This window comes from Squalius cephalus (assembly GCF_949319135.1).
Source record: "Squalius cephalus genome assembly, chromosome: 24".
Taxonomy (NCBI): domain Eukaryota; kingdom Metazoa; phylum Chordata; class Actinopteri; order Cypriniformes; family Leuciscidae; genus Squalius; species Squalius cephalus.
Window position 1 is genome coordinate 27,603,239 of NC_137145.1, and position 19,874 is coordinate 27,623,112.

Below are 19,874 nucleotides of genomic sequence, written 5' to 3' on the forward strand. Positions count from 1 at the left end.
TTGTTTATTCTCTTTAACCTGTATTTAACTGACAAAGGTACAAAGAAAAGATTTCCAATGTTTTCACTGACCAACTTATTTGTATTTTATAAACATAATCACATTTTGATTGTCATGGCTGCAACACACTCCAAACAAAGTTGGGAAAGAGGCTTGTTTACTGCTGTCACATCACAGCCAGAAAAGATTTCAACCCCGCAGCATGAGAAGCGGGTGTGATGGTGACCCTGCATATGTGGTCTTTTGGGTGCCGATATGATTCCTTCAAGTCAAGTCAAGTCATCTTCATTTATATAGCGCTTTTAACAATGTAGATTGTTTCAAAGCAGCTTTACAGAGATAAGCGTATAATTTAAGGTAACAGAGATTGTTTTGGCTTTATAGCGGTTCTTTAATAAAGTTATTTTCCATCTAAAGTTAGTTTTGATTGATTCGCTTCCGTCACAACGATCATTTGTTATTAAATTAGGGGCCGCTAAGACGACACCATTCCCTCTACACAGACTTTAAACGCGATCCTGTGAGAAACGCTGATGGCGTTCACATGAGCATTTAGAATGGGTTCTATAGTTATGTGCGTTTGAATATACGCAGGTTTGGAATTCCCTACAAGCCAAGCCTAAACAAAGTACTGGTCTTTCCTTATAAATTTTGATAAAGAATTTTATTTTATTTTGTTGCTTTGGGGTAGGAACGCGAAACGAATTTTCCCGACAACGCCTTATCTGTAGAGTGGTAAAGGGATCCTCCATAGGGAGAGACTAGTTGGCACTTCAGCACTGCGTTGTCATCGGTCCAGGCGAAGGTCCTTCATCAGATCTGGATACGGCCTGGATCCGGCAGGCTGCAGGAAAACCTCGGGATAAACACAGACACTAAAATTAGCGTAGATGCCATTCTTCTCATGATGTAACGAGTACATCAGGATTTATGGGAAGTGTTCCCGGTTCCGGCTGACCTAATCTATGCAGCCTAACATTAAATTATAGAAGTCTATAATGTATTATGTGAATGCTAGGTCAAAGAGATGTGTCTTTAATCTGGCTTTGAACTGACAGAGTGTGTCTGCTTCCCGGACAATGTTAGGAAGACTGTTCCAGAGTTTTGGTGCTAAATAGGAGAAGGATCTACCGCCAGCAGTCGATTTTGATATTCTAGGTATTATCAACTGGCCGGAATTTTGAGATCGCAATAGACGTGACGGACTATAATGCGTTAAGAGCTCGCTCAAGTACTGCGGCGCTAAACCATTTAGTGCTTTGTAAGTGATCAGCAATATTTTAAAATGTATACAATGTTTAATAGGGAGCCAATGCAGTTTTGACAGAACCGGGCTAATATGGTCATACTTCCTGGTTCTGGTAAGAACTCGAGCTGCTGCGTTTTGAACTAGCTGTAGTTTGTTTATTAAGCGTGCAGGGCAACCACCCAGTAGAGCATTACAATAATCTAGCCTTGAGGTCATGAACGCATGGACTAATTGTTCCGCATTTGTCAATGAGAGCATATGACGTAATTTAGATATATTTTTAAGATGGAAAAATGCAGTTTTACAGATACTAGACACGTGACTTTCAAATGAAAGATTGGTATCAAAGAGCACAAGACCTTCCAGCAAGACCTCAACAAAACTTGTTAAAAGTTGTTGAAGTCTGTTTGAAGTCGCCATTATGGTGATTAGTGTTTCATTGTGTGACTTTTAGTGGGGCACTTGACCTCGACTTTGGTTAAATTAATTCTTTTTCAGCAGTTTTTGAAAGTGCATGCTATTATTATTGACTACATTTCATGCTCCTGACTGCATTGACATGTCTTTTACTATGTACATGTTCTGGGTTCAGTGACTGACAGCTGGATTTTGGCATGGCAATTCCCAAATGACCATTAAAGTCTTTAAAAACAGCAACTTTCAGTTTTGAGCTTTCATCATTAATAGCTCTATCTCAGCAGCAAGAGCTCTTCTCATAACCCATGTTATTGAACAAACGGTTTATGATCATGCTGTTATTTGGCTTTTTTTTTTTCATATTTCTAAATATTTTTGTCTAAATATCTCTTTTGTACACAAAACAAACTCTTTTATACACAACTGTTTTGTGCATCGATCTTTTGAAACAGGAGACACATCCTTTGATCCTTTGAAACGTTTCACCCGTTTGAATTTTTACTTTGTTTAAAACTTAAGATGACATTAAATAATAATATAATCATAATTAAAACAATTAAAATGTTCAATTCTACTGTCAACAAAGGGAACAAAAGAAACTACAAAGTTATAATTATATATTTGAATAAATCATGGTTTAATCTTATATTGTTTTTCCTTTACATCATTAAAGTGTTAAAAACAGAAATATGCAAGCAAAAACAATGCTTTTCGCCAAAACACAGCTTTCATACAGACAGCTACTCACACTCAACCCCGCGAGACCAGCTTCACCAGCTCCGGTTTACTTGAGAACGGCATGACTATGCCGGTCCACCAGCTAGACCAGCACTAACCAGCATAAACCAGCCAGGACCAGCATGGAATTCATGCTGGTTTACTCTGGATTCTGCAATCTCGACTGATGTAAGACAGTCCGTGGTCGGTCGTCGTTGCCTGATTCTCCTTTTCATGATGGGCCAGACAGATCTGGACCGCAGACGGGCAGTCAGGCACATCCCTTCTATGGGGCAGAGTGGCTAAAACCACTTTGTTGTAGCAAATGCAGATTGAGGCCTGAGGTCCTCCATGTCGTTTGCACTGATGCATCTCCATACCATGACCAATGTTTGCTTTTGCATCAGTCGCTGATGAAAGTCTGGATGGTGCCTTTTATCTTTGGAACTGAGAAGTTGATGTCCATTTTTCCCAAACACAACCTGAAACGCAGACTCATCTGACCACACCACATTTCCACTGCCGTTTGGATCATCTGAGATGAGCTCGGGCCCAGAGAACTCACTGGCATCTCTGCACAGAACTGATGAATATCTTTCTCTCTGCGTAACAGACTGTGTTCAGTGACAGCGGTTTTCCACAGCAGTCCTGAGCCCATTTAACACAGTAGCATGAGGGTTTCTCAAGCAGTGCCATGCCATCTGAGGGGTGAAGGTCACATAACATTTCCTGGGATGTACTGGAATTTCTCTGGATTCCCTGAATCTTTTTACAATATGGTAGAGGGTGAAAGAGAAATGTTGACAATTCTTTTATGATGTTTGGCACAAAGTGATGAGCCATGACCCATCTTTGCTTGCAAAGACTGAGAAGCTCTTTTACACCCAAACACGATACCCTCACCAATTACCAGTTCACCTGTGTATTGGGGACTGTTTCAAAAGAGTTCAACTTGGACATTCTACAATCTTTTTACTTTTATTTTGCCTCCGTCCCAACTTTTTTGGAGTGTGCTGCAGCCATCAAAATCAATGTTTTTCTATATTTACAAAATATAATTAAAAGTTGGTCAGTGAAAACATTGGAAATCTTTTCTTTGTAAATCTTTTCTTTGTATTTTGTCAGTTTCAAGAGAATAGAATTTAGTCTCAGATTCTTGATTTTATTGCATTTTACAAAATGTCCCAACTTTTCTGGAAATTATTTTTCACTCTCAAGCATTATTTTCAGCGTGTAGAGTTGAGAATGAGTTGAGCCAGTCTAGGCCACAGTGGAGGAATGTACTGGAAGGGGAGAGCAAACTTATACAATGGTGGTTAGTGTCTGGAGGAGATGAAGAGGCAGCTGCTACTGTCCATTAGAGCCCAGGACCCAGCAGATCTGAACACATGCCTGAATGAAGGATTCCTGCTCCTCACACAGGCAGAGGCAAACGATCACATCACGACTGATCTAGCATCCACACATGCAATGCAAGTGAATGCAAATATCAATGACAATAAAGAGTATGATTGGCCTGTGGGTTTGTGGGCCAGATCATGAAAATGGGTCCCACTGGTGTAAAACTGTCACGCAGAAACATTCTCAGAAAACATCAAATACAATTACCTGAAAATAACGAAGACAACCCACAGATCAGTTCGACACTCATCGCACACCAGTCTCCATCCTTGAACCAATTAAAAGAATCTCAATTAAAAGAACACAGCTCATTTCAGCGGCACAGAAACCATTCCCTCCTTAATTGCACAACAAAAACATGACAAAAACAGCTGAAGGTCATTTGAGTAATTTTACTTGTGTAAGTATTTGGCTACTCTACCCACTTCAAGCTGGCACAAACTGGACAAACGCATGAGGCCAGGGGTCAAAGCTGGATAAACCCTGCTATGGTAATGAATGCCAGGCTGATTAAATCCATTCCTTTGAAAAATCATTGTGGCTTTTTATCATCTCAGAAAATAAAGCAACACACTCTTCTACGTTTTCCTTGTGTATTTTGTCAAAAGCTCTATCAGATTGGATATAATTTACTGCAGGCAAGACGAATCCGGGATAAATCAACTGCTGAATGTCTTGGCATTTTACGACAGGAATTTCAGAGCATAAACCCCTGAAATTTGAACATGACTTCAACAATGGACTTCTTATGATCCTGTAGAGTGAGCAGCGAGAGGACGGCTGATCTGCAGTTGTCTTCAGCAGCTGAGGAAGTGTGTTTAGGAAGGTATTTAGTGGGCACACGCAAGAGCGGGACAGGTGTGTGTGTGTGTGTCGCGCATGAAGTCCTAACAGCTCTAATCAGGGATGAAACTGCAGATCATGTGAAATATCTGTCATTCATTTATATACACAACACTATATACAGTAGTCAACATTTGAAGTGGATCAAAAAAGTTCATCAAAGTTAAGACAAGACAAGAACGGGTATTGTTCAAAATTCATGTATAACTTTGATGAAAGGTTTTGATCCACTTCAAATGTTGACTATGTAGATATAAGATATTAAATGATAAGTGTTTGCAGTAAGATACATTTCTGTGTAGGCTATTTACAGACAGAGTTAAGAATGTCTGCATCTGCACCAACATGTAACAAAAGTCTTAAATCTGAAAGAAGAAAAAAGACACATGCACTATTCGCATTTATACTGCAGGGCCGCTGAATGCTTGATTCTGATTGGTCACACGGCTAAAGTAGTTCAAGACAGGTTTTGACCGCATTACCCTTCCATACCAAATGATTTCAGTTATTTCAAAGGTCTTTACAGCCGACAACAGCAAAAGAACCAAAACACACAAAACATTGACCAAACAAATAAATATAACAAATAATGGGATAAAAATTACAAACTATATCAATGTTTTTCACATATATAGCACAGATGTAGGCGATGTAGTAACGTTGCTGTTCATGAAACAGTTAAACGTACAACTCCGCTATTAGAGACGCTGCTGCCAAACTGTTGAGAGATTTACAGACTCGGCATTAGTCGTCATATCAGTGGCTCCAGCCTCCATTACTAGCTCTAAAATGACGTTTTGGAATTGGCAACAAAGGCTTGGGATGAGATGCATAGTAAATTAGCATAATGAGCATTGTGAGGACAAAAACCTGACAACTGTCTTGAAATAAAACATCTGAACATTGTCTTGAGGTGTGGAGTAATTGACATATCATACATAGATATGAGAGGAGAACTGTCAGGCCCTCATCAGTTCTAATTTTATTTTAGGATTTCAGAATTTCACAATCAACATATATATAAAATGTTTTTGAGCTCTTAACGCATTATAGTCCTTCACGTCTACAGCGATCTCAAAATTCCGGCCAGTTGATAATACCTAGAATATCGAAGTCGACTGCTGGCGGTAGATCCTTCTCCTATTTAGCACCAAAACTCTGGAACAGTCTTCCTACCATTGTCCGGGAAGCAGACACACTCTGTCAGTTCAAAGCTAGACTAAAGACACATCTCTTTGACCTAGCATTCACATAATACATTATAGACTTCTATAATTCAATGTTAGGCTGCATAGATTAGGTCAGCTGGAACCGGGAACACTTCCCATAAATCCTGATGTACTCATTACATCATGAGAAGAATGGCATCTACGCTAATATTAGTGTCTTTGTTTATCCCGAGGTTTTCCCGCAGCCTGCCGGATCCAGGCCGTATCCAGATGTGATGAAGGACCTTCGTCTGGACCCGATGACAACGCAGTGCTGAAGTGCCAACAAGTCTCTCCCTATGGAGGATCCCTTTCCCACTCTACAGATAAAGCTTTTTCAGGAAATTCGTTTCGCGTTCCTACCCCGAAGTGACAAATTAAAATAAAATTTTGTATCAAAAATTATAAGGAAACACCAGTACTTTGTTTAGGCTTGGTTTGTAGGGAATTCCAAACCTGCGTATATTCAAACGCACATAACTATAGAACCAGTTCTTAATGCGCATGTGACCGCCATCAGCGTTTCTCACAGGTTCGCGTTTAAAGTCTGTGTAGAGAGAATGGTGTCGTCTTAGCGGCCCCTAATTTAATAACAAATGATTGTTGCGACGGAAGCGAATCAATCAAAACTAACTTTAGCTGGAAAATATCTTTATTAAAGAACCGCTATAAGCCAAAACAATCTCTGTTACCTTAAATTATACGTTTATCTCTGTAAAGCTGCTTTGAAACAATCTACATTGTTAAAAGTGCTACATAAATGAGGATGACTTGACTTGACTTGAATGAAAGACATTTTCTCCGCCTAATGCCTTCAGATCAGTGATTGGTGGTCCGCTGAAAATTACAGAGCCAAGCCATAGCAAGCCACCACTGCTTTGTAGATGTTAAGCTTTATTTGAGAAAACAGTCATTTTGCAGAATCACTGGTCAACCTGTAAATTTACCAAATCTGTGACCATTATGAATATTTGTTGCAATTCTGCATAATAGTGCATTTTTCCCCAAATAAACGAAGTATATTACAGTCTGATCCAGACATTGAATGGCTGCTGTGCTGTGCCAGTCTAATGACGTGATTTCTTCTCAACACTTGTTTGAGGTGGTGGTTTCCAGACTGCCACGATCGCTGTTCACTGTCTATGATGTGGAAGTGTCTGTCGCTTATCTGCTTTGCTGTGAGTCCTGTCGTGACGTGTCGGCTTACATTAAATTTAGTTGGTTTTGTGTGGTAGGAAGAGGTGTCTGTCATACGTTCTGCAAACCGGTGAGGGAGTCACCATATTTCACTGAAGTGCACACACCGATTATGATGATGATGCAATTATTTGTAATGAGGATTTGCATTTTATTACACTTTGTTTTATTTCAGTGATAACTCTCTCCTTCGCTGTGCTGTTTGCCTGTTTCAGAGCTGGAACTGTCAAAGGTAACTTCTAGTGTTACAGAAAAGCACACAGTAAGCTAGACTGATAGTTTGAGTTTTCTCAACTCAAAGTGAGTGAGAGGGCCATGGTTTAAGCGTCTTGGTTTGATACAGGTATATATCATGTATCATGCAGCGGTGTGTGCAGGGCTGTCGTTAAATTTCACAGGCATGGGTGTATATAGCTGGGTCCATGTACATTCAGGGAGGTCATGGTGGTGAACCCCTGTCCCTTTTGTTCAAACACCAAACAGAACCCTCAGTAATAAAAGCCCCATTAATAATACATTAAATCTTCATTTCATTACCATTAAAGAAATGTAATTTCACTGACAGGCACAAACCACATTAGTGATTGACAAAAAATGTATGTTTATCATACATGTTTATATGTTTTCTTTCACCTTGAGTAGCTTCGTTAATGGTTTTCTAGAATGACATCATGTCACTCAACCTATCAACAAAATAGTATAATGTAGAACACAAACATTCGTTCACAACAACACCAGAACTGAGGACCACTGGCATACAGGATCTGTGCAAAATCTGCCTTGTGCATGAAATACTCTTATTCTTAATCTCGAGTTTTTGGGGCACTAGGATAAGGTGACATATTGTGGATTTCATTAGAGAGGACACTGGTGGAGTGGGGGATTAGGTTATGTTCTCCAAGACCTGTGTGTGACGACCTCAGTGGGAAAAGAACATAAGAAACCTGCAATTTTCACTAGTTAAAACACACACTAAACTGGATCTGATTTAATTATTGTTGACATATCCTCACAAAAACTCCTGAGCGCCAAAAGCCGCAGTAGCATATTGTTTGTAAAACGCCAGAGCAGTCGTGGCGGACTAGTAAAGAAAGCCTATGATCCTCTCCAACTGAGCATGGGCATTTCACTCACGCTGGTGCATCAACGGTACATTTGCATAGGCTGCCCTATTTGAATGGTTGCATGGTTTGAATGGTCATGATTGGTTGATTGCCAAATTAAAATATGTAATAGATTTTTTTCATTTTTTTCCATTTCGTTTGTTCTCATATTTCATTCACTCAGAAACTAATGATACCTCAGTTTCAGGGCCATGTATAGACATTTTGAGGGACTGTGGCTCAAACTGAGAAAAAGGGTGCCGTAAGACACATACTTTTGCATTAAAACAGACAGGTAGTTATTTAATGAGAACAATGTAGCATTAATTTTAGATACTTTCGCTAACACTGCAATCATATCACTCACTTTATGAATTAATGCACATTTTGAAGGCATTTGGGCCTGCTGAAGCAACACGCACTGGACCCACTCAGGTCCCTTTCCCTCGCGTCCAGTGTTTCTGATTCATTGCCCTGCAAAACAGAAACACAGCGCAAGAGCCAAAGACGACCATCTAGCATCACGTGTAGAAACTATAGTGGATTAGCCTGGCAAGCCAGACCTACATCAAGATGTTGGGTCTGGCAACTCACCATAGACACGGCTCAATCCGAGCGGCGGGATAAACGGCTGTCTTTCAAATTCCCTCTGCACGCAATAGGACAGCGCTTCAACCAACCAGAGCGTTTTCCCAACAGCGGAGCTAACGTTAGTTGATAGATTCAACTTTTGCCATATCTGGCCGGCAAAACTACGAACACATCTTCCTTTTTTAAAGAATGACTTAAGTGCCGTTCTTTGCTCTTTTCTCAAAGAAAAACTTAACTCCAAGTCCTCCAGAGTCACGGCCAAAGCCGATTTGAAAGACTGTTCGCCAGAAGCAGCCGTCATTCTTTGTTTTCAAGTAGCAGGGAACCGTCACAACTCTGTCGTTATTATGTTAAGCCCGCCCCGCCTACTCTATACGCGATGTGATTGGCCTGACCCAATTTAGGTTTTTACAGCTCCAAATGTCAACGGAGAGTTGCTAGACTACCCTGGCTGCAAAATACATTTTGCTGCCGCTAGGGTGCGTCTAGATTTCTAGGCTAATAGTGGATAAAACGCATATGCAAAATGAATATATGAAAGAATGAGAATGTCAATCATTGGAAACCACAGTCACTCCTCAAGACCAAATTCCTCCCAATTGCAAGGTCGGTGACCCTAACCAAACACACCTGATTCAACACAACAGCTCATTAGTAAGGCTCCGATGCTGCATCCCAATTCACATACTCTCTGTTCTAAATAGTATTCGAAATTAGAAATAGTGTGTCCCAAATGGTAGTATGTTGAAATGAGTTAGAAGGTTAGAATTAGAAGTGTGAAAATATGCACAAAACATGCACCAATTTGTAATCTAATGGTGACAAATTTCACATATCTGGAAATGATGACCTCTATCTGCACCTTACAGGGGTGCAAATGACAACCTATCTGCATTTTCACTAAGTCCTGGTGACAAAGCTGTAATGACCTTGACTGACATTTGCCACTGGTTAATGTCAAACTAACTACATTGTGTAAAAAGTCAAGAGTCCATAATTCCTGGATATTTTCTGGACCCTCACTGACCACCACTGCTGTATTTGTCAGCTGAGGAATGACGTTTGTTGTTGTGCAAAGAGGCAGTTATTAACTTTTAAAAGCAATTTCTTGAGGCTTCTGATTTGTTCTGTAAAGTTCCAGCAAAACCCTAGCAGATCATCAAGACAGATGACACATATTTTCCAGCACAGGCCAGAACAGCAGCTCCACAAATCTTAGAAATGTGGATGGAGCATTTGTCAGTCTCATAAGCATGCCTTGGAACTGATACAGGGTACTTCCAGCGGTAAAGACACATTTCTTCCCTTCTCATATGACTACCATTCAACTTGACAAATGAGTAACAAGTTACAACAAATGTCGGAGTCAGACTTCCCCATTTAAACTGACTATGATAAAATATACTTTAACTATACTCACCACAACAATTATTTGAGCTTGTAAAGCCTTGTAATGTGAAACGCTGAAGCGCTCACAGCTTTAGAGAGCATTTCACCTGCCTGTAATTATCAAGTGCTCCTGAAGTTTGATCAAGACAGGGCTGGAGATAAACTCTGCAGGACAATGGCCCTTGAAGGCCAGCGGTGAGAAATCCGGCACTACACTACAGTACTTGAGGCGTTCACACTTGTAACTCTCTTGGTTCTTTTGATCCGGACTAAATAAAGATACATTTAGTCCTGGTTCGCTTAGCGTTCACACTAGCCGCGTTTCCATTACCCTTCAAATTGCGCACATTGAAATTGCGAATTGAAAATACGCTTAATGGAAACACGTAATTTTCGCAAAAACTCCCATTTATCGCAAAAAAGTTTTTACGCTCGCATGAGGTGGTTTTTCAGGCAATTCGAAAAAGAAATATTTCGCAAAACTGCAATGGAAACAGTTTTTGCGCATTTATAGGTCACCTGACGTAGCCAAGATGACGCGGTGTGTTTGGACAGAAGACGAGACAGAGTTCTTAAGAATTCATATAAGACTAAATAATAACAGCAATAATGGATTCTAAACCTCAAATAAATGCCACAACCAAGACCTCGAAGCAGAAATGAGGGAGAAACACCCAGAAACACCTCATATGTGCCGCTCACAAGAATAATAAGGGTCGTTCCTTACCATTAATGTTTGGAAAACACACATACATCTCCTTCCATTAATAATAATGGCTAGTGCAGTGACTGGGATTTAGTACATAAACCTCCATTTTGGAATGATTTTAATGATCGTGAGAGGAAAAAATGAAGTTTTAGTCGCATAACATCGGTCATTTCGCAATAGTTTTTTGTCGACATTTAGAAGAAGAAAAAACAACAAAAAAAAGTTTTGCGCAAATCTGTAATGGAAACGCGCCTAATGTAATTTTTGAAACTGAACCTAAAGATACAAAACAAAAAAAATAGCTTGTATGACGTAAATTTTGCGTCATACCGCAATTTTGCGATCGAACATCTAAAGCAATGCTGTGTTCTGGGCTAAATGTGCTTGTTGTATGTGATTGTACATATGATGGTATTTTGACAAGCTGAGAACTCGCTAATAAAATGAGTAAAGGAGTCAAAACAGTGGCAGGAATCCCTCCGTCACACACAAACAAATGAAGACCTGGAGACGCGGTTCTGACACCTGTCCTGAAATGTGCTGGGCAACATCGGGACTATGACGAGTGGAAACAGATATGCTTGAGCACATTTTAGGGTCGCATCTTGTGACATCATGTCCTGTGTTTGGTTCGTTCAGATGTGTTTGGTCCATGTTGCGTTCATATTTCAGTCGATAACAGATCGGCTCAGTTGAGCACTATAACAGAGCAATCGCTCCAGGGTTTGTTTTAACCAAACCTGCCCAGTGTCAACACACCATGCCCTTACACTACAACACTGCTTTGGTAGTAAAATAATAATAAAGAAAGACAAAACACATGTGTTGTGGATGATGCAATTACATATGCAATTTGCATGCATTAATTCATTCGATATAATTTTGTTAAAGCAACTGTATGTGGCGTAACTGTATGTGAATAATTCTTTTGTAATTTTAATACTAATTTGTATAAATAAAGTACACTAGCAATTGCAACTAGATAGCAAGCAACATAATGAAACTGCAGGGTGTCACACTTTTGGTGTTCTAGGAGCTCGTGCTGAATGTGGGCCATTTGAATGCAGAATAAAGATGGGATTATGGGATAATCTGTGAAAGGACAGGGGATTATGACTGGGTATCTGTGTAACCCTTCTGAGATATGTGTCCAGACTTAACTTCAGCTCTCATATTCATCTGCCACAGATCCAGCTCATGTGCTGTCCTTCAAATAAGTTATCTCTGGTATACACACTCAAAATACAGCAAATTAACCTCTGCCGTTTCTTCTACAACCCAGTTTATTCAATACGATTTAGAATTCCATTAAAGTTAAACAGAAAGTTTATTAAATAAATTGTCCTGATTGTTTATGAGCATCACATTATATGCAACTGCAATTTTTCTTTGAAGCCTTAACTTTGGATTTTGTGTGATTGATTTTATTCACTGAAGTAAAACAATGAAACATTATTAAGTAAAAGACTAATGAAGGAAAAAACAAAACGTAGATTTATTACAATCCAAGATCAGCAGCGACTTAACCCATTTTAAACTGCATTATAATGTTCTAGAAGCTCGCGGTTTTCTCTTCCCCTCGTCTTCAATATTTTCCTCGTCACTTTGCTTGGGCTAAACCCAGACTCCATTCAGTAATGCCTTCTCCTGCAGGCAATTGTAAATCAATAAGATTCAATAAAGAAAATGAATAACGTTATTATCTGACAGAAGGATGGAATTTGTAGTTCCCTTAGGAGTTGAAGCCTTTAAAATCAATTCAATTGCCATTATAGAAATTGGAAGAAAAACAATGGTTTGAAAATCAGCGCTTTAAATACGATTAATATTAAGTATTCAACAAAACATAAATTACCTGTCCCTGAAATTATTATTGCAACCTCTCCTGCTTTTACTAACTGTATTGTACATCATGATATTAGAGATGTTTTCCCAATCTGATTCTGAACACTTTAAATAAGTGTCAAAATCATCATTCATTTGACACATGCTTTTTCATTCTTCTTCAAAACCCTAATCTTTATGATGTCTAGATATCCAATAGATATCCTATTCAAATTCTCATCATTAAATTCTCATAAAATTAATGGGACAGATCTCTCAGTTCATGCCAGGACTGGAAGTAGATAAACTGACAATAGTGAGATTAAAAGACAGCAGAGGAGTATTTGCGTCAGCACCAGTGAGAGCAGTGAATGACCTTCTCCCAGAGGGTATTAAACACACTCGAGAGCAACACGGCACTGGTCTAACTGGAATGAACACTCAAGACTAACAACTTATTGAATCTATTGTACTATTTTTGAGTGAGAAAAACAACACAACGCTGAGCTCATGAACATCTCAAAGCTTCTTACAGCATTACCGCTGCACACAGGCGATGAAGCAATACTGGAGGATTTCATCTTGCCAAACTCAAACAAAGGCAGCTCAATCACAAAGCCAAAATACATATTCATTAATTTCTATCACAAATGCTGTTATGTTGCAGGTCTAATAACCGTTAACCATTAATAACCCAAACATACTGGTTCACTATGATGTGTAGTGCCAGAACTTCAAGACTGTTGGTGCATAACAAAGATGTGTAGGGAACATACAAAGGCAGAACGACTTGTGTAGCCTCTAAAATTGAACTATACTTGGACCTTGTGTTAAACCACCAAGCAAAATCAACTGACTGTAGGTAGGCACGCTAGCAGACACGAGTCAAAATATGTCAGACAATGATCAAGCCTAAACTATAGCAGACAAATGAGAAGTAGAAGAATCATCTTTAACTTAAGATGGTTCATAACACCTCATCTAACCTTTCAACCTCACATTCTGTAAGTACAGATGATGTGACATGAGCTAATCAAAGTGAACCCAAGCCAAAGCTTCCGGTAATGTCTCCTCGCTCAAATCATTAGGTTTAGCTTTAATACAGAGGCAACAGGGTTGAGCAGGAATTTCTGTAATCCATCAGAATCTGGTGATGACATTAGTGGTAATAATCTCTGCGGAAATCCTGCCAAAAACACAGATTTAAGGCACTGACGGTCCAGATTTTGAATAATTATTTTGCATGACGTGAACTGGAGTGCCAAAAATGAAAAAAAATGAAAAATGACACAAAAAACAGTTTTATCCATCCATCAAGTCAAGCTGGTCAAACAAGTTTGAATATATTGTCAAACACACAAGCCCTTCTGACAGCAGTCTGAGATCTTCAGAGGATGTATGCTTAAATATTCTGTTAAATGAACATCAGATAGCAACATATTTAGTTAAAACTCTCTCTGTCCAACACTACAATGGACATTACTACAGTACTCTTTGAAGAATGTTGGAGTGTCCTGTAAATATCTCATTCAGTAGCATGATATTACTGATTTTTCTTTTGCTGTTGGGACAAATGTAGCTTCCCTTCAAGTTTACCCAACCCTGGAATGTGAAGAGTTCATTTAAAATCATTATGCAAAATATCGTGGCTTTAAAATGCCCAGCCCAGAACCAAGCTGCATTATAATGTGCTTTGAATGAATATGAAGTGTATCTGATAGCATCACTGTACTTTCCCCCGAGCTCCACATCAGCACCAAGATCAACAGTCAGGAGACAAAACAAAACGCAAAGAAAGTTCCAGTTTAGTTTTGCTGTGTGTCACTGAACTAAACTCCCGTGCATAAGCACTTCTGACAGGTATATATGAGGGTCTTACCGCACTCCTGACAGAGCACTAGACTCACGTCCTTCCTCACGGTGCGCTTGGTCTCCACCGGAGGGAAGACCGGCGTGAACACGGACGTGTCATTAGTGGCTTCCATGAAGAACATGTACCGGATCCCGGTGTTGAGCTGGAAACATCTGCCACCTTCAAACCAGATGAGCGACACCACAGAGTTCTTGAGGAGCCCTCCCGTCTTCAGCCGCCACACCTGTTGCACCCTGACGCGCACCTGACGCGACGCGTTGCCCGGCCGCTCTTCCTCCTGGAGCCTGCCCTCAAACACGACCCCCGAGCGGCGCACGCGCTCCTGCACTGACGCCGTGGGCGGCGAGCACGCGACGCTCCCACCCCGGACCACGCGCGTCCACAGGCACAAACACACGGCGACTCCACAGAGCGCGGAGAGCGCGGAACAATCGCGACCTGACGGAATCCGCCGCATCCTCGCGCGCGCGTCTCTTGCGTTCAACGGGACGGATTAAAGTGGAGCAGGAGAAGTGAATGAAGAGACGCGTGGGTTCTGTCGGCTCTTCAGCTGATCGTATTACAGGAGGCGGGGTGAGGATTTCCCCTCCGCGACACCGTATGCGACGCGACGAAGGACAGCTCGATTTGTCGCGTCGTGTGTGGGTTAACGGACTTAATAGCCTTAGTAAACAGTGGTTAGGGATTTTAAAATATATTAAATAGGCATGTGATATTCTGTCAAAACTAAACAAAAAGTATTCTTCCACAACATCTGCACTCTAAAAAAAATTATTAGCTGTCAACTTTCAACCTATGTTTGGGTCAAATATGGACAGACCCAACCGTTTTGTTTTAAAATGGAATTAAAAAATTAAACCAATGTTTGGGTTTGTCCATATTTGACCCAAACATGGGTTGAAACAACCCAGATTTTAAAAGTTTTTATTTTTTATTTTTATTTGTTTAAGTTTTTAAAAGTTTTTTTTTATTTTTTTAAGTGTATTTAAAAGTTTTATTAAACGCTGTTTCAGTTTTGCCCAACAATAGCTTATAGGCCAATAAAGGCTATTTAAAGTTGTTGAGAAAAATTGAAACAGCTTTTAAAATGAATGAAATAGCAAAAATCTCAAACTCGTTTTGGCAAATAGAAACTAAAATGAATGTAAATAAAATGCATAACATCCTACTGCATAAATGTGATCTGACATTTCTGAAAAATACTCTTGATCTGAGAAAAAATAAATCATCATTAGTGACTCTTGTCTTAATGTTGTCAGTGTGTTTTACTGTATTTACTTGTTAACAAACATACAAAAAAAATTGATGACATTGAATTTTAGCTTTGGGGGACAAACTGATCTTAATGTAAAAGAGAAAACAACCTTTTGTGTAATTGGATTTTGAACTAAAAAACGTACAGTTACTGTCTGTTAGACAACTTTCCCGTTTAACAACTACCCACAATTTCCTCTACTATATTGAGATGGAAAACGTATTTGAATTTTTCCAGCTTGTCTGTCACTTGTAGTAATTTTTTTTGTAGTAATTATTTCAAGTTGAGAAATAACAAAGAGTCTTTTTAATGAAAAGGAGAACACGTCTGGAGAAACAGAGTTAAAACTACACATTAACACCAAACAATACCGCACAGGGAACAAACTCAAACTAAAGGCTTAAATACACAGAGCAAACAAAAGAGCTAACAAGATAATTAATGAGAACACAGGTGAACAGGATAATTAAATCAAACAAAGTGAGAAACTTAGTCAAATGACAGGCACAGGGAAAACAGAACCAAAACACATACATGTAACAGTCTGCCCCCTCCTGATAAGGAGCGTCCTCGTGCCGTAAACAGTTCAACTGAGGAGAGAGGACGGGGGCTCTGGAGGTCGAGGAACTGGAGAGGGGCAAGACAAAACCAAGTCAAACACATAAGTTCATGGGGAAGTGAAGGGTGGGAGGTGCCAAGGGGGGCCAGGAGCAGGAGGAGCCAGATGGAGGTCCAGAAACCAGCCAGGATGAAGCTCCAGGGTGGAGTAGAGGGAGGGGCCAAGGTGGACATTGGGAAGACGACCGATGGAGAAGAGACCCAGGTGATGAGCTGACGAGCCGGAGAGCCCACACGACACAGCTGGCACTGGAGACTGAGGCCGAAGGCAGAGCCGGGGGAGATGGAGCCGAAGGTGCAGGCAGGATGATGTCTGACCAAGGCGAAGCCAGTGGGACCCATCGCTCCAGCCCGGTGGAGCCGTCAGGATAATGTCTGACCAAGATGGAGCCAGTGGGACGAGGGAGCCCGGTGGAGCCGTCAGGATGATGGATGTCTGACCAAGGCGAAGCCAGAGGGATGAGGGAGCCCGGTGGAGCCGTCAGGATGATGGATGTCTGACCAAGGCGAAGCCAGAGGGATGAGGGAGCCCGGTGGAGCCGTCTGGATGATGGTTTCTGTAGGAACCAAGGTGAAGCCGTCAGGATGATGTCTGACCAAGGCTCAGCCAGTGGGACGAGAGAACCCGGTGAAGCCGTCAGGATGATGTCTGATCAAGATGGAGCCAGTGGGACGAGGGAGCCCGGTGGAGCCGTCAGAATGAAGTCAAACCAAGATGGAGGAGCCAGTGGGACGAGGAAGCCCGGTGGAGCCGTCAGGATGAAGTCAAACCAAGATGGAGCCAGTGGGACGAGGGAACCTGGTGGAGCCTCCAGGATGATGTCTGACCAATGCGGAGCCAGAGGGATGAGGGAGCCCGTTGGAGCCGTCAGGATGATGTCTGGCCAAGGCTCAGCCAGTGGGACGAGAGAGCCCGGTGGAGCCGTCTGGATGATGTCTGATCAAGATGGAGCCAGTGGGACGAGGGAGCCCAGTGGAGCTGTCAGGATGAAGACAAACCAAGATGGAGGAGCCAGTGGGACGAGGGAGCCCGGTGGAGCCGTCAGGATGAAGTCAAACCAAGATGGAGCCAGTGGGACGAGGGAACCCAGTGGAGCCGTCTGGATGATGTCTGACCAAGGCACAGCCAGAGGGATGAGGGAGCCCGGTGGAGCCGTCAGGATGATGGTTTCTGTAGGAGCCAAGGTGGAGCGATGGGTTCCGAGTCTGGAGGCGGAGCCAGGGGATCCTCTTAACAGAGCTGGTGACCTGAAGCGCAGAGGCAGATCCTCACCGTGTAGTGTAGGAGATGCAGAGGGGCTGAAGGGAACCGGCGGAGGCGGGGCAGAGGAACTTGCCATCAGAGGAGGCAGGAGAGGGAGGCTGGGAGGGATCACAAGTAACATGGGCTGGGCAGAACCAGCAGGGAAACAGGAGATTCAGAGCTGGGCGGAACCAGTGGGGTTAGAAGAAACAGGTAAATTATCATCTTCAAACATCTCCAATAATTTCTTTAGATATGTTCCAGAGGCCATAGAAATCACAGCGGTGGGGTTGTGGGCGGTGCTCTCCTCCCACTTTCCTCCCTCGAACTCCACAAGCACTCCGTAGGCGACGCACAGTGTTGCGGGCTCACACACCTGGTCAGACTCTCCGTGTGGATTTGGCTCCGGGGTGATGTCACTCTCCGTCCTCATAGCAGGCTCAGACTCGTCCATCGCGGCAGGCGGATCTCCTTCGTCTGCGGTGGGCTCTCACGTCAGCATCATGCAACCCGTGGGCGGCTGGTCTCTGGATGTGGAGTGGGGCTGGTGTGGTCTTCAGCCAGGCAAGTCATTGGGCAAAGTTTTCCTTAGGACCGTCTGCTGGAATATGTGTGCCTTAGACCTCTGGGTAGTGCGTTTGGCACGCTAGCTGTAGAAAGTCCCCAGCGGACAGTCTCCCTGCTCCAGGCAGAGCAGCTGAATAGCTGGCAGGTCCATAGAAGGGGGGAAACAAAGTAAAATGGGAAGAACGCTGCTATAAAAAACTGTTTAAGTCGGGTATTCTGAGTTGAGAAATAACAACGTTATTTTGAGTCTTTTTAATGAAAAAGGAGAAAACGTCAAAACTACATATTTACACAAACAATACCGGACTGGGAACTAACTCAAACTGAAGGCTTAAATACACAGAGCGAACAAAAGAGCTAACAAGATAATTAATGAGAACACAGGTGAACTGAACGGGACGATTAATCAAACAAACTGAAAAACTGGGTCAAATGACAGGCACAGGGAAAACAGAACCAAAACACATCCATGTAACAGTCTGATCCTAGATTATCTTCTGTGAACTCCAGCTGGCCCTGCCTGGTGAGCTTCCAAACTCTCAGCTATACAGACTTGATGTCAAAACTTTAAAAGGTGTTTAGAAGGACCTTTCTCAGTGGTGCCCACAGCCATACCCACTGCTTTCAATTGGTGCCCTCTTTTTGTATTTTACATGATGTCATTTAATACAATCACACGGATTATAATATACACAGAACAAAAAGTAGCTGTAAAGGTACACGGCAATTCATGGTATGCCACTTTTATGATGACCTAAAAGTCAGTTTGTGGCCATGTAATGTCAAGTAAGGTTTTCCATGTGAAAGTCACATGATATTGAGTTCGGTCAATGTAACATTGACCTTAGAAGGAACAGCCTTGCCTCTAAAATAATGTAAAATTAAAAGAAACTATTTCAAAAGGTTTTTCAAAAGAAAAAACAAAAGAACATGCAAGGCACAACAGCCCCATGGAGCCAAATAATAATCTGAAATAAACCACCAAAAATAACTGCTTCTAAAATTTGACTTCCACTGGTGGTCAACTTAGACTGTAGTCATTGTAAAAATATAAAAAATAATAGCTGCTAATATTCCTGCATTGATGGAGTCTCATGTATAAAACCCTGCATTGGTTTTATTCAAAAACTGTGCCTACGCACAAACATAAGATTCTGCCACCACAGTAACATCTAGAATAGATAAAAGGGTGGGGCTGATGTAAACATTTCAGCACACTTGTCCCAATAAAGTACTAGAGCCAGCTAAACACACAGTCACACTAAACTTTCCAGGGGGGCAAACATTCTTGCTTGGGTCAGTTTCAGACTACAGGCAGTGTTCAAGATTTACCCATTCTCAAAGTGCTCTGAGAAGAACCCAATGAGGAGAGCTGAGCTGATCCACTTGGTGTCCAAGAACCACCAGTTCAAAACAAGCTGTTTGTGAAACCATTCCCTTCCAGTCCATTGGGTTTGATCCAGTACAAACCGTCCGTCTCCTTCCAGCAAGTGTACTTGCTCAAAGTTTATTAAATTGTGTTTTGCTTCCCTCTCAAAGGGGAGTCAAAACTCATGGTGTGTCTCAGTCAGCTCCCTATAGATTCCTAGGTTGTGAACCAGTATATTGTGTTTACAAACTCGGGCACTGGTAATAATAAAAAGAATAATAATTAATTACATTTATACAGC

At 41.5% G+C, this 19,874-nt stretch overlaps 1 protein-coding gene across 6 annotated transcripts in view; it reads right to left on the minus strand.

Annotated features, from left to right (window-relative positions):
• nrg1 (neuregulin 1) overlaps positions 1-15,164 on the minus strand; it is an 87,193-nt gene extending 72,029 nt beyond the window's left edge. For 4 of the 6 annotated variants that reach the window (XM_079862248.1, XM_079862247.1, XM_079862246.1 and 1 more), the window contains exon 1: positions 14,528-14,993. In XM_079862248.1, the coding sequence (XP_079718374.1) occupies positions 14,528-14,978 (451 nt within the window). In that variant the 5' untranslated portion in view covers positions 14,979-14,993. Of the gene's footprint in view, positions 1-14,527 lie in introns of all 6 variants that reach the window. The other 2 variants (XM_079862240.1, XM_079862244.1) reach the window with 2 other exon arrangements.
• Positions 15,165-19,874: the final 4,710 nt, after the last annotated feature.